Source organism: Coloeus monedula (assembly GCF_965178545.1).
Source record: "Coloeus monedula genome assembly, chromosome: 33".
NCBI lineage: Eukaryota > Metazoa > Chordata > Aves > Passeriformes > Corvidae > Coloeus > Coloeus monedula.
The window spans coordinates 1,897,721-1,912,856 of NC_138813.1; the positions used below are offsets into that span (position 1 = coordinate 1,897,721).

A 15,136-nucleotide genomic window follows, 5' to 3' on the forward strand; every position below is an offset into this window, starting at 1 on the left:
CCCCCAAAATCCCCATTTCCCCCCGAGCCCCAAAATCGCCGTTTTTCACCCCAAATCCAGGACTTTTAGCGAATCAATTCCCAAAAATATCCCATAAAAATCCCTTTAAAATCCCCAAAAAAACCCCAAAAATCCCAAAAAAATCCCAAAAAAATCCCCAAAAATCCCCAAAAAACCCCCAAAATCCCCATTTTCCCCCGAGCCCCAAAATCGCCGTTTTTCACCCCAAATCCAGGACTTTTAGTGAATCAATTCCCAAAAATATCCCTTAAAAATTCCTTAAGAATCCCCCAAAAAAACCCCAAAAAATCCCCAAAAATCCCCAAAAAAATCCCAAAAAATCCCAAAAACTCCCCCAAAATCCCCATTTTCCCCCAAGCCCCAAAATCCCGGTTTTTCACCCCAAATCCAGGACTTTTAGCGAATCAATTCCCAAAAATATCCCATAAAAATCCCTTTAAAATCCCCAAAAAACCCCTCAAAAATCCAAAAAAAATCCCCAAAAAATCCCAAAAAATCCCAAAAACTCCCCCAAAATCCCCATTTCCCCCCCGAGCCCCAAAATCGCCGTTTTTCACCCCAAATCCAGGACTTTTAGCGAATCAATTCCCAAAAATATCTCTTAAAAATCCCTTAAGAATCCCCTAAAAACCCCCAAAAAATCCAAAAAAATCCCAAAAAATCCCCAAAAAATCCCCAAAATTCCCCAAAAATCCCCATTTTCCCCCGAGCCCCAAAATCGCCGTTTTTCACCCCAAATCTAGGACTTTTAGTGGATCAATTCCCAAAAACATCCCTTAAGAATCCCCCAAAAAAACCCCAAAAAATCCCCAAAAATCCCCAAAAAAATCCCAAAAAATCCCCAAAACTCCCCCAAAATCCCCATTTTCCCCTCAAAGCCCCAAAATCGCTGTTTTTCACCCCAAATCCAGGACTTTTAGTGAATCAATTCCCAAAAATATCCCATAAAAATCCCTTTAAAATCCCCCAAAAAAACCCCAAAAATCCCAAAAAAATCCCAAAAAATCCCCAAAAATCCCAAAAAAACCCCCAAAATCCCCATTTCCCCCTGAGCCCCAAAATCGCCGTTTTTCACCCCAAATCCAGGACTTTTAGCAAATCAATTCCCAAAAACATCCCTTAAAAATCCCTTAAGAATCCCCCAAAAAAACCCCAAAAAATCCCCAAAAATCCCCAAAAAAATCCCAAAAAATCCCAAAAACTCCCCCAAAATCCCCATTTTCCCCTCAAAGCCCCAAAATCGCTGTTTTTCACCCCAAATCCAGGACTTTTAGCGAATCAATTCCCAAAAATATCCCTTAAAAATCCCTTTAAAACCCCCAAAAAAACCCCCAAAAATCCCAAAAAAATCCCAAAAAATCCCAAAAAACCCCCCAAAATCCCCATTTTCCCCCCAAACCCCAAAATCCCGGTTTTTCACCCCAAATCCAGGACTTTTAGCGAATCAATTCCCAAAAACATCCCTTAAAAATCCCTTAAGAATCCCCCAAAAAAACCCCAAAAAATCCCCAAAAATCCCCAAAAAAACCCCCAAAAATCCCAAAAAAATCCCAAAAAATCCCCAAAAATCCCAAAAAAACCCCCAAAATCCCCATTTCCCCCCGAGCCCCAAAATCGCCGTTTTTCACCCCAAATCCAGGACTTTTAGCGAATCAATTCCCAAAAATATCCCATAAAAATCCCTTTAAAATCCCCAAAAAAAACCCCAAAAATCCAAAAAAAATCCCAAAAAAATCCCAAAAAATCCCCAAAATCCCCCCAAAATCCCCATTTTCCCCCGAGCCCCAAAATCGCCGTTTTTCACCCCAAATCCAGGACTTTTAGCGAATCAATTCCCAAAAATATCCCATAAAAATCCCTTTAAAATCCCCAAAAAAACCCCCAAAAATCAAAAAAAAATCCCCCAAAAAATCCCCAAAACTCCCCCAAAATCCCCATTTTCCCCTCAAAGCCCCAAAATCCCCGTTTTTCACCCCAAATCCAGGACGTTTAGTGAATCAATTCCCAAAAACATCCCTTAAAAATCCCTTAAGAATCCCCCAAAAAAACCCAAACAAATCCCCAAAAAAATCCCAAAAAATCCCAAAAACTCCCCCAAAATCCCCATTTTCCCCTCAAAGCCCCAAAATCGCCGTTTTTCACCCCAAATCCAGGACTTTTAGCGAATCAATTCCCAAAAATATCCCATAAAAATCCCTTTAAAATCCCCAAAAAAACCCCCAAAAATCCAAAAAAATCCCAAAAAAATCCCAAAAAAATCCCCAAAAATCCCAAAAAAACCCCCAAAATCCCCATTTCCCCCCGAGCCCCAAAATCGCCGTTTTTCACCCCAAATCCAGGACTTTTAGTGAATCAATTCCCAAAAATATCCCATAAAAATCCCTTTAAAATCCCCGAAAAACCCCCAAAAAATCCAAAAAAATCCCAAAAAAATCCCCAAAAAATCCCCAAAATTCCCCCAAAATCCCCATTTTCCCCCCAAACCCCAAAATCGCCGTTTTTCACCCCAAATCCAGGACTTTTAGCGAATCAATTCCCAAAAACATCCCTTAAAAATCCCTTAAGAATCCCCCAAAAAAACCCCAAAAAATCCCCAAAAATCCCCAAAAAAATCCCAAAAAATCCCAAAAACTCCCCCAAAATCCCCATTTTCCCCTCAAAGCCCCAAAATCCCGGTTTTTCACCCCAAATCCAGGACTTTTAGCGAATCAATTCCCAAAAATATCCCATAAAAATCCCTTTAAAATCCCCAAAAAAACCCCCAAAAATCCCAAAAAAATCCCAAAAAATCCCAAAAAACCCCCAAAAATCCCCATTTCCCCCCGAGCCCCAAAATCCCAGTTTTTCACCCCAAATCCAGGACTTTTAGCGAATCAATTCCCAAAAATATCCCATAAAAATCCCTTTAAAATCCCCAAAAATCAAAAAAAAATCCCCAAAAAATCCCAAAAAATCCCCAAAAAAACCCCCCAAAATCCCCATTTTCCCCCGAGCCCCAAAATCGCCGTTTTTCACCCCAAATCCAGGACTTTTAGTGAATCAATTCCCAAAAATATCCCATAAAAATCCCTTTAAAATCCCCAAAAAAAACCCCAAAAATCCCCAAAAAATCCCCCAAAAAATCCCAAAAAAACCCCATTTTCCCCCCAAACCCCAAAATCGCCGTTTTTCACCCCAAATCCAGGACTTTTAGCGAATCAATTCCCAAAAACATCCCTTAAAAATCCCTTAAGAATCCCCCAAAAAAAACCCAAAAAATCCCCAAAAAAATCCCAAAAAATCCCCAAATTCCCCCCAAAATCCCCATTTCCCCCCGAGCCCCAAAATCGCCGTTTTTCACCCCAAATCCAGGACTTTTAGCGAATCAATTCCCAAAAATATCCCATAAAAATCCCTTTAAAATCCCCAAAAAAACCCCCAAAAATCCAAAAAAATCCCAAAAAAATCCCAAAAAAATCCCAAAAAATCCCAAAAAACCCCCCAAAATCTCCATTGTCCCCCGAGCCCCAAAATCGCCGTTTTTCACCCCAAATCCAGGGCTCTTCGCGGCGCAGTCGCTGCGGGCGCTGCGGGCGGAGCTGGAGCTCGAGTGCGACTACGGCCGGGAGGCGGCGGCGGCGCGGAGGTTCCGGTGCGGGGTCGGGGATTTGGGGCATTTTGGGGCATTTTGGGGCGTTTTGGGGCGTTTTGGGGGGATTTGGGGATTTTGGGGGGATGATTTGGGAGGTTTGAGATGGATTTGGGGGGATTTTGGGGGAAATTTGGGGGGATTTTCGAGGAGATTTGGGGGGGTTTTGAGGGGATTGGAAGGATTTTGGGGGGGATTTGGGGAGGATTTGGGGGGGGTTGGGGGATTTTTGGGGGGGGTTGGGGGATTTTTGGGGTTTTGGGGGGGATTTGGGGGATTTTGGGAGGATTTAGAGGGATTTTAGGGGATTTGGGGGGGATCTTGGGGGAAGTTGGGAGGATTTGGGGGGTGTGAGGGGATTCGAGGGATTTTGGGGGCATTTTGGGGGATTTGAGGAGGATTTTGGGGGGATTCGGGGGGTTTGGGTGGATTTTGGGTGGATTTTGGTGGGATTTTGGTGGGTTTGGGAGTTTTTAGAGGGGTTTTAGGGGTTTGGGGGGAATTTTAGAGGATTTGGGGGAATTTTGGGGGATTTGGGGTTTTTTAGGGGGAATTTGGGGGGATTTTGGAAGGTTTTGGGGCATTTTTAGGGGATTGGGGGGGATTTAAGGGATGTTTGGAGGGTTTTTTGGAGGAATTTGGGGATTTGGGGCCATTTTTGGGTGGTTTTTAGGGGATTTGGCGGGGCTGGGGGGATTTTGGGGTGGTTTGAGTGGTTTTGGGGAATGATTTGGGGGTTTCTTGGGATTTTTAGGCGTTTTGAGGCTTTTTGGGGGCCATTTTGGGGTTTTGAGGAGTTTGGGGGTGTTTGGGGGTAATTTGGGGTTTTTGAGGAACTTTGGGGCTTTTTTGGGGCCATTTTGGGGTTTTGAGGAGTTTTGGGGTGGTTTTGGGGGCAATTTTGGGGTTTTGAGGAGTTTCGGGGCGTTTTTGGGGCCATTTCGGGGAAGTTTTGTGGAGTTTTGGGGCATTTTGTGGCATTTTGTGGCATTTTGGGGCCATTTCGGGGGAGTTTTAGGGGATTTTGGGGGAGGATTTCCGCCGTTTGTGGGGCTTTGGTTTTTCTTGTGGGGTTTTTTTGGGGGGGGGCCGTTTCTGGGTGGATTTTGGAGGGGATTTTTGGGCTTTGGGGGTTTTTGGGGCGGATTTTGAGGGTTTTGGGGTCCTTTCCAGGCTTCTCCTGAAGGACGAGCCCTTTTTCCACGTGCCCAGGGTGGTGCCGGAGCTGAGCTCGCTCCGGGTGCTCTGCACCGAGTGGGGCCGGGGGGAGCCCCTCGAGCGCTGCCGGGGCCTCCCCCAAGAGCGCCGGGACCAGGTGGGGACCCCAAAAAATCGGGGAAACCCCCCCAAAAAATCGGGGAATCCCAGAAAAATCGGGGAAGCTCCAAAAAAATAGGGGAACCCCCCCCAAAAATCGAGGAATCCCAAAAAAGAATCGGGGAACCCCCAAAAAATCGGAGAATCCCAAAAAAGAATCGGGGAACCCCCAAAAAATCGGAGAATCCCAAAAAAGAATCGGGGAACCCCAAAAAATCGGGGAACCCCCAAAAACTCGGGGAACCCCCCCAAAAAACCCTGGGAAACCCTAAAAAATCCAGAACCCCCCCAAAAAATCGGGGAACCCCCCAAAAAATCCGGGAACCTTCAAAAAAATCGGGGAACCCCCAAAAAATCGGGGAACCCCTCCCAAAAAAATCGGAGAACCCCAAAAAAATCGGGAAACCCGCAAAAAACGTCGGGGAACCCCCCAAAAATCCGGGAACCTTCAAAAAAACTCGGGGAACCCCCAAAAAATCGGGGAACCCCCAAAAAAACCTGGGAACACCTAAAAAACCCAGAACCCTCCCAAATAAACGGGAAATCCCCAAAAAAATCGGGGAACCCCCCAAAAAATCGGGGAACCCCCCCAAAAATCGGGGAGTCCCCAAAAAAATCGGGGAACCCAAAAAAAAAATCGGGGAACCGCCCAAAAAAAGTGGGGAACCCCCAAAAATATTGGGGAACCCCCCAAAAAATCGGGGAACCCCCAGAAAAGCAGGGAACCCCCCCAGAAAATCGAGGAATCCCAAAAAAGAATCGGGAAACCCCCAAAAAATTGGGGAATCCCAAAAAAATGAGGGAACCCCCGAAAAAAAACCCCTGGGAACCCCTGAAAAATCCAAAAAACCCCCAAAAACACCGGAACCCCCCCCAAAAAAATTGGGGAACCCCTAAAAAAGTCGGGGAACCCCCCCCCAAAAATTGGGGAACCCCCAAAAAAATCGGGGAACCCCCCAAAAAATCGGGGACCCCCCAAAAAAATCCGGGAACCTCCAAATAACCCCTGGGAACCCCCCAAAAAATCCAGAACCCCCCCAAAAAAAGTCGGGGAACCCTCAAAAAAATCGGGGAACTCCCAAAAAAATCGGGGAACCCTCAAAAAAATCGGGGAACTCCCAAAAAAATCGGGGAACCCCCAAAAAATCGGGGAACCCTCAAAAAAATCGGGGAACTCCCAAAAAAATCGGGGAGTCCCCCAAAAAATTGGGGAACCCCCAAAAAAACCCTGGGAACCCCTAAAAAATCCAGAACCCCCCCCAAAAAATCGGGGAACCCCAAAAAAGGCAGATTTTGGGGGGGGTCCCAGTTCAGGGGGGGTCCCAGATTTGGGGGGGGGGGGGGCTCCGGTTTTGGGGATCCCGATTTTGGGGGGGGGTCCCAGATTTGGGGAGTCCCAGATTTGGGGGCGGGGTCCTGGTTTTTGGGGGGTCCCGATTTTGGGGGGGGTCGCAGATTTGGGGAGGTTCCGGTTTTGGGGATCCCGATTTTGGGGGGGTCTCAGTTTTGGGGGGGGTCCTGATTTTAGGGGGGGTCATGATTTTGGGGGGGGTCCCAGATTTGGGGGGAGGTCCCCATTTTGAGGGGGGGTCTCAGTTTTGGGGGGGTCCTGATTTTGGGGGGTCCCAGTTTTTGGGGGGCTGCAGGTTTGGGGGGGGTCCCGATTTTGGCTGGGGGTTCCAGTTTTGGGGGGTCCCGGTTTTTGGGGGGGGGGTGCAGATTTTGGGGGGTCCCGATTTTGGGGTGGGATCTCAGTTTTTGGGGGGTCCCGGTTTTTGGGGGGGGGGTCTCAGGTTTGGGGGGATCGTCCCTATTTTGGGGGGTCCCAGTTTTTTGGGGGGTCCCGATTTTGGGGGGGGGGGTCACAGTTTAGAGGGGGGTCCCAGATTTGGGGGGATCCCGGTTTTTGGGGGGGGGGGGCTGCAGTTTGGGGGTGGGTCCCAATTTTGGGGAGTCCCAGGTTGGGGGGGGGTCCCGGTTTTGGGGGAGGGTCCCCATTTTTGGGGGGTTTGGGGTTAATTTGCGGGGGGGGTCCTAATTTGGGGGGGGTCTTGTTTTTGGGGGGGCCGTGGGGGTTTTGGGGGGGTTGGGGGGGATTTGGGGAGGGTTCTGCCGGATTTTGGGGGGATTTGGGGGCTTTTTGAGGGATTTCAGGGGATTTTTGGGGATTTGAGGGTGTTTGGGGGGGGGGGGGTTTGGATTCTGAGGGATTTGGAGGGAATTTTGGGGGATTTTGGGGATTTTGTGGAGATTTGAGCCAATTTGGGGGGATTTTGAGGGATTCTGTGGGATTTTGAAGGGGTTTGGGGGATTTTGTTTTTCATTTTGGGGATTTTTTGGAGATTTTGATGGATTTGGGGGGATTTGGGGCTGATTTGGGCTGATTTCGGGGTGGATTTTGGGCTGATTTGGGCTGATTTTGGGCTGATTTCGGGGTGGAGTTGGGCTGATTTCGGCTGATTTGGGGATGATTTTGGGCTGATTTGGGTGGATTTGGGCTGATTTGGGGCTGATTTTGGCTGATTTCGGCTGATTTGGGGCTGTTTGGGGGATGATTTGGGCTGATTTGGGGCTGATTTGGGCTGATTTTGGCTGATTTGGGCTGATTCGGGGCTGATTTGGGGCTGATTTTGTGTGGATTTGGGGCTGATTTTGGCTGATTTTGGCTGATTTTGTGTGGATTTGGGGCTGATTTTGGCTGATTTTGGCTGATTTGTGTGGATTTTGGCCGATTTGGGCCGATTTGGGCTGATTTTGGCCGATTTGGGCCGATTTGGGCTGATTTGGGCTGATTTGGGGCTGATTTCGGCTGATTTCGGCTGATTTTGTGTGTATTTGGGGCTGATTTGGGCTGATTTCAGCTGATTTGGGCTGATTTTGGGCTGATTTCGGCTGATTTGGGCTGATTTTGTGTGGATTTGGGGCTGATTTTGGGCTGATTTTGGCTGATTTCGGCTGATTTGGGCTGATTATGTGTGGATTTGGGGCTGATTTCGGCTGATTTGGGCTGATTTTGGCTGATTTCGGCTGATTTGTGTGGATTTGGGGCTGATTTGGGCCGATTTGGGCTGATTTCAGCTGATTTGGGCTGATTTTGGCTGATTTCGGCTGATTTTGTGTGGATTTGGGGCTGATTTGGGCTGATTTTGGCTGATTTCAGCTGATTTGGGCTGATTTTGGGCTGATTTTGGCTGATTTTGGGCTGATTATGTGTGGATTTGGGGCTGATTTGGGCTGATTTTGGCTGATTTCAGCTGATTTGGGCTGATTTTGGGCTGATTTTGGCTGATTTCGGCTGATTTGTGTGGATTTGGGGCCGATTTGGGCCGATTTGGGCTGATTTGTGTGGATTTGGGGTCCCTGCCCCGTGCCCAGCTCTGCTCGCAGCTGCTCCGGCTCTGCCTCCTGGAGCTCTTCCAGTTCCGCTTCATGCAGAGCGACCCCAACTGGGCCAACTTCCTCTACGACCCCGAAAAGCACCGGGTGAGCCCCAAAATGGGAATTTGGGGGAAATCGGGGGGATTTGGGGTCTCTGCACCAACCCCAACTGGGCCAACTTCCTGTACGACCCCGAAAAGCACCGGGTGAGCCCCAAAATGGGAATTTGGGGGAAATCGGGGGGATTTGGGGTCTCTGCACCGACCCCAACTGGGCCAACTTCCTGTACGACCCCGAAAAGCACCAGGTGAGCCCCAAAACGGGAATTTGGGGCATTTTTGGAAGATTTTGGGTGAATTTTGTGGGATTTTGTGGAGATTTTATAGGATTTTTCGAGGATTTTGGGAGGATTTGAGGGATTTTTGTGGATGTTGGGGGATTTGGGGGGGGATTTTTGTGGATTTTGAGGGATTTTTTGGGTGATTTTGAGGGATTTTTGTGGAGATTTTGGGGGATTTTTGTGGATTATTTGAGGGATTTTGGGGGATTTTTGGAGGGATCTGGGGGGATTTTGAGGGGTTTTTTGGATGATTTTGTGGGATTTTTGTGGAGATTTTGGGGGATTTTTGTGGATTATTTGAGGGATTTTGGGGGATTTTTGGAGGGATCTGGGGGGATTTTGAGGGGTTTTTTGGATGATTTTGTGGGATTTTTGGAGGATTTTTGGAGGATTTGAGGTATTTTTGTGGATTTTGGGGATTTTTGGAGGGATTTTGGGGTCCCTGCACCGACCCCAACTGGGCCAACTTCCTGTATGACCCCGAAAAGCACCGGGTGAGCCCCAAAAACGGGGATTTGGGGGGGATTTGGGGGAATTTTGGGGGGATTTTTGTGGGATTTGAGGAACTTTGTGGGATTTCTCTGGGATTTTTCTGGGATTTGAGGAATTTTGGGGATTTTTCTGGGATTTTTGTGCAGTTTGCGGAATTTTGTGGGACTTTCGTGGTGATTTTTTGGGGGGGTTGAGGAATTTCGTGGGATTTTTGTGGGATTTTTGTGGGATTTTTGGGGATTTTTGGGGGATTTTTGTGGGATTTTTATGGGATTTTTATGGGATTTTTGTGGGATTTTTGTGGGATTTTTGTGGGATTTTGTGGGATTTTTGTGGGATTTTTATGGGATTTTTATGGGATTTTTATGGGGATTTTGTGGGATTTTTATGGGGATTTTTGTGGGATTTTTGGGGATTTTTGTGGGATTTTTATGGGATTTTTGTGGGATTTTCGTGGGGTTTTTATGGGATTTTGTGGGATTTTTGTGGGATTTTCATGGGATTTTCGGGGGATTTTTGTGGGATTTTTGTGGGATTTTTGTGGGATTTTGTGGGATTTTTATGGGATTTTTGTGGGATTTTCGTGGGATTTTTATGGGGATTTTGTGGGATTTTTGTGGGATTTTTATGGGATTTTTATGGGATTTTTGTGGGATTTTCGTGGGATTTTTGGGGATTTTTATGGGATTTTCGTGGGATTTTTATGGGATTTTCGTGGGATTTTTGGGGATTTTTGTGGGATTTTTGTGGGATTTTGGGGCAGACCCCAACCCCCCCTCCCCAAATCCCAACTTTTGTCCCTGGGGGGTTTTGGGGTCCCCCCCAGCTGACGCTGCTGGATTTCGGGGCCAGCCGCTCCTTCGAGCAGGAATTCACCGACCATTACATCGAGGTGCGGAAACGGGGCCAGAACGGCCGGAAACGGGCAAAAGTGGGGGGTTGGGGGGATTTGGGGGGATTTGGGGGGGATTTGGGAAGATTTTTGGGGATTTGGGGGGAAATTTGGGGGGGATTTTGAGAGATTTTGAAAAGATTTGGGGGGGGTGGGGGGATTTTGGGGAGATTTGGGGGGGATTTGGGGGGATTTTGAGAAGATTTGGGGGATTTTTGGGTGGATTTTGGGGATTTGGGGGAACTTGAGAGATTTGGGGGAAATTTGGGGGGATTCAGGGGCATTGAGGGGGAATTTGGGAAGATTTTTGGGGATTTGGGGGGAAATTTTGGGGGGATTTTGAGAGATTTTGGGAAGATTTGGGGGATTGGGGGGGGTTGGGGGGATTCTGGAGGATTTTGAGAACTTTTTTGGGGATTTGGGGGAAATTTTGGGGGGCTTTAGGGCGGATTTGGGGGATTTTGAGAAGATTTGGGGATTTTGGGGGGATTTTGGGGGGAATTTTGGGGATTTGGGGCATTTTGGAGGATTTTGAGAACAGTTTTGGGGATTTGGGGGAGATTTTGGGGGATTTTGAGAAGATTTGGGGGATTTCAGGGGATTTTTGAGGAAATTTGGGGGATTTTGGGAAGATTTGGGGGGATTTTGGGGGAGTTTTGAGGATTTGGGGGATTTTGAGAGGATCTGGGGAGGATTTTGTGGTGATTTTGCGGGATTTGAGGGATTTGGGGGGATTTGGGGGGATTTGAGGGGAATTTGGGAAATTTGAGAACACTTTTGGGGATTTGGGGGAAATTTTGGGGGGATTTAGGGCGGATTTGGAATTTGGGGGTGAAAAGCCGGAATTTGGGGTGAAAAGCAGGAATTTGGGGTGAAAAGCGGCAATGTGGGGTGAAAAAGCAGGAATTTGGGGTTAAAAAGCAGGAATTTGGCGGAAAAAGTGGGAATTTGGGGTGAAAAGGGGAATTTGGGGTGGAAAATTGGGAATTTGGGGTGAAAAGGGGGAATTTGGGGTTAAAAGGGGGAATTTGGGGTGGAAAATCAGGAATTTGGGGTGAAAATTGGGAACTTGGTGAAAATGAGGAATTTGGGGTGAAAATGGGGAAATTGGGGGTGAAAAGGGGGAATTTGGGGTGAAAAGGGGGAATTTGGGGTGGAAAATCAGGAATTTGGGGGAAAAGTGGGAATTTGGGGTGAAAATTGGGAATTTGGGGGTGAAAATTGGGAATTTGGGGTGAAAATTGGGAACTTGGGATGAAAAATCAGGAATTTGGGGTGACAAGCTGGAATTTGGGGTGAAAAGTGGGAATTTGGGGTGAAAATTGGGAATTTGGGGTGAAAATCGGGAATTTGGTGGTGAAAAGTGGGAATTTGGGGTGGAAAGGGGGAATTCGGGGTGAAAAATCAGGAATTTGGGGTGGAAAAGTGGGAATTTGGGGTGAAAAGGGGGAATTTGGGATGAAAAATCAGGAATTTGGGGTGGAAAAGCAGGAATTTGGGGTGAAAATTGGGAATTTGGGGTGAAAATCAGGAATTTGGTGGGAAAAGCAGGAATTTGGGGGGAAAAGGGGGAATTTGGGGTGGAAAATGGGGAATTTGGGGGGAAAAGCAGGAATTTGGGGTGAAAATCGGGAATTTGGGGTGAAAAGGGGGAATTTGGAGTGGAAAAGGGGGAATTTGGGGTGGAAAATGGGGAATTTGGGGCCGCCCAGGTGCTCCGGGCTGCGGCCGACCGGGACGAGGGGAAGGTGCTGCGCAAATCCCGGGACCTGAAATTCCTGACGGGCTTCGAGTCCCAGGTGGGAGCGGGGCAGGAACCCCAATTCGGGGATTTTCCACCCCAATTTTGGGATTTTCCGCCCCAATTCGGGGATTTTCCACCCCAATTTTGGGATTTTCCACCCCAATTTGGGGATTTTCCGCCCCAATTCGGGAATTTTCCGCCCCAATTTTGGGCTCTTCCCCCCCCCCCCCCCCCCAATTTTGGCCTCTTTCCCATCCCAATTTTGGGCTCCTTCACCCCAATTTTAGGCCCTTTCACCCCAGTTTTGGGTTCTTTCCCACCCCAATTCCCACCTCCCTCCTGACCCAAATCCCCCTTTTTTCCCCCCAAACCCAGGCCCTGGAACCCCTCACCCCAATTTCAGACCCCCCACCCCAACTCGGGGCTCCCTCACCCCAATTCCCGCCTCTCCTCGACCCAAATTTTGGGGTTTTCTCCCCAAACCCAGGCCCTGGGACCCCTCACCCCAATTTCAGACCCCCCCCCCACCCCAACTTCGGGGTTTCTCACCCCAATTTCTGCCTCCCCCACCCCAATTTCCGACCCCTCCCCAATTCCAGCGTGCCCCAATTTTGGGGTTTCTCACCCCAATTCCCTCCTCCCCCACTCCAATTCCCGCCTCTCCTCGACCCAAATTTTGGGGTTTTTCTCCTCAAACCCAGGCCCTGGAACCCCTCACCCCCAAATCCCTCCTCCCCCACCCCAACTTTGGGCTCCCCCACCCCAATTCCGGGCTCCCCCACCCCAATTTCCGACCCCTCCCCAATTCCGCCGTGCCCCAATTTTGGGGTTTCTCACCCCAATTTCTGCCTTCCCTGACCCAAATCCCACCTTTTTCCCCCCAAACCCAGGCCCTGGAACCCCTCACCCCCAATTCCCTCCTCCCCCACCCCAATTCCAGGCTCCCCCACCCCAATTTCCAACCCCTCCCCAATTCCCTCCCGCCCCTAATTTCACACTTTTCCCCCCAATTCCCCGCTGCCCCAATTTCCCCCTTTTTCTCCCCAAACCGCAGGCGGCCGAGGCGCTGCACGTGCGGGCGCTGCTGCTGCTGGGGGAGCCCTTCTGGGGGGCTCAGCCCTTCCATTTCGGGCTGCAGGGCTGACCCAAATCCGCCCTTTTTGCCCCCAAACCCAGGCCCTGGAACCCCTCACCCAATTTCAGACCCCCCACCCCAATTTTGGGCTCTTTCCCCAATTTTGGCCTCTTTTCCCCCAATTTTGGGCTCCTTCACCCCAATTTTAGGCCCTTTCCCCCCAGTTTTGGGTTCTTTCCCACCCCAATTCCCACCTCCCCCCTGACCCAAATCCCCCTTTTTTGCCCCCAAACCCAGGCCCTGAAACCCCTCACCCCAATTTTGGGCTTCCCCACCCCAATTTTGGGCTCTTTCCCCCGAATTTTGGGCTCTTCCCCATCCCCAATTTTGGGCTCTTTTCCCCCAATTTTGGCCTCTTTCCCCCCCAGTTTTGGACTCTCCTGCTCCCCCAATTTTGGCCTCTTTCCCATCCCAATTTTAGGCCCTTTCCCCCCAGTTTTGGGTTCTTTCCCACCCCAATTCCCACCTCCCTCCTGACCCAAATCCCCCTTTTTTCCCCCCAAACCCAGGCCCTGGAACCTCTCACCCCAATTTCAGACCCCCCACCCCAATTCGGGGCTCCCCCACCCCAATTTCAGACCCCTCCCCAATTCCGGGGTTGCCCCAATTTCTGCCTTCCCCACCCCAATTCCCTCCTCCCCACTGACCCAAATCCGGGGTTTTTCTCCCCAAACCCAGGCCCTGGAACCCCTCACCCCCAATTCCCTCCTCCCCCACCCCAATTCCAGGCTCCCCCCCCCCAATTTCCAACCCCTCCCCAATTCCGCCGTGCCCCAATTTTGGGGTTTCTCACCCCAATTCCCCGCTGCCCCAATTTCCCCCTTTTTCTCCCCAAACCGCAGGCGGCCGAGGCGCTGCACGTGCGGGCGGTGCTGCTGCTGGGGGAGCCCTTCTGGGGGGCTCAGCCCTTCGATTTCGGGGTTCAGGGCACGGCGCGGGGGGTGCGGGCGCTGCTCCCGCAGCTGCTGCGGGGCCGCCTGGTGCCGCCCCCCGAGCCCAGCTACGCCCTGCACCGCAAATTGGGGGGGGTCTTCCTGGCCTGCGCCCACCTCGGGGGGCGCGTGGCCTGCAGGGAGCTCTTCGAGGAGGCCTACGGCCGCTACTGGCAGCCCCAAAAACCCCAAAAAGCGCCCCAAAATCCCCGCGGGGTGCCCCCAGAAAAGGGGGTTCAATAAAGATGGGAGCGAGCCCGGAATTTGGGGAGGGGGTCGTGGTTTTGGGGGGTTTTGGGTTGGAGGAGATTTGGGTTAATTTGAGGAGGGGGGTCCTGGTTTTGGCGGTCCTGGATTGGGGATGGGGAGATTTGGGGGATTTGGGTTAATTTGGGGTGGGGGTCCTGGATTTTGGGGGGTCCTGGGTTGGAGGAGGGGGAGATTTGGGTTAATTTGGGGAGGGGTCCCGGTTTTGGGGGAGGGGGGATTTGGGGAGATTTTGGTTAATTTGGGGAGGGGTCCTAAACACCGGGACCCCCCCGGCCCCAAAAACCCCAAAAAGCGCCCCAAAATCCCCGCGGGGTGCCCCCAGAAAAGGGGGTTCAATAAAGACGGGAGCGAGCCCGGAATTTGGGGAGGGGGTCGTGGTTTTGGGGGGTTTTGGGTTGGAGGAGATTTGGGTTAATTTGGGGAGGGGGGTCCTGGTTTTGGAGGAGGGGGAGATTTGGGGGCATTTGGGTTAATTTGGGGTGGGGGGTCCCGGTTTTGGGGGTCTTGGGATTTGGGGAGGGGGGATTTGGGGGGGATGTGGGTTAATTTGGGGTAGGGGGGGGGGTCCTGATTTTGGGAGTGGTTTGAGGGGTCCTGGATTGGAGGAGGGGGAGATTTGGGGGGATTTGGGTTAATTTGGGGTGAGGGTCCCGGTTTTGGGGGTCCTGGATTGGAGGAGGGGGAGATTTGGGGGGATTTGGGTTAATTTGGGGAGGGGGCTTCTGGGTTTTTGGGGGTCCCGGTTTTTGGGAGTCCTGGATTGGGGAGGGGGAGATTTTTGGGGGTTGGGTTAATTTGGGGAGGGGTCCTAAACACCGGGACCCCCCCGGCCCCAAAAACCCCAAAAAGCGCCCCAAAAACCCCGGGGAGCCCCCCAGTGAGGGGGGGGGGCCGCCCCCTCCCCAGTAAAGACGGGAGTGACCCCAAAATTTGGGGCTGGGGTCGTGGTTTTGGGGGGTCCTGGGTTGGGGGAGGGGGGATTTGGGG

The 15,136-nt window shown here is 50.4% G+C and overlaps 1 protein-coding gene across 3 annotated transcripts in view; it reads left to right on the plus strand.

Moving 5' to 3' along the window:
• Positions 1 to 14,131, plus strand: part of COQ8B (coenzyme Q8B) — a 30,140-nt gene extending 16,009 nt beyond the window's left edge. For 2 of the 3 annotated variants that reach the window (XM_082299696.1, XM_082299698.1), the window contains 6 exons: positions 3,559 to 3,652; positions 4,823 to 4,964; positions 8,342 to 8,449; positions 10,003 to 10,068; positions 11,781 to 11,867; positions 13,790 to 14,131. In XM_082299696.1, the coding sequence (XP_082155822.1) occupies positions 3,559 to 3,652; positions 4,823 to 4,964; positions 8,342 to 8,449; positions 10,003 to 10,068; positions 11,781 to 11,867; positions 13,790 to 14,122 (830 nt within the window). In that variant the 3' untranslated portion in view covers positions 14,123 to 14,131. The remainder of the gene's footprint in view (positions 1 to 3,558; positions 3,653 to 4,822; positions 4,965 to 8,341; positions 8,450 to 10,002; positions 10,069 to 11,780; positions 11,868 to 13,789) is intronic. The other variant, XM_082299697.1, reaches the window with a different exon arrangement.
• The last annotated feature ends 1,005 nt before the right edge of the window (positions 14,132 to 15,136 follow it).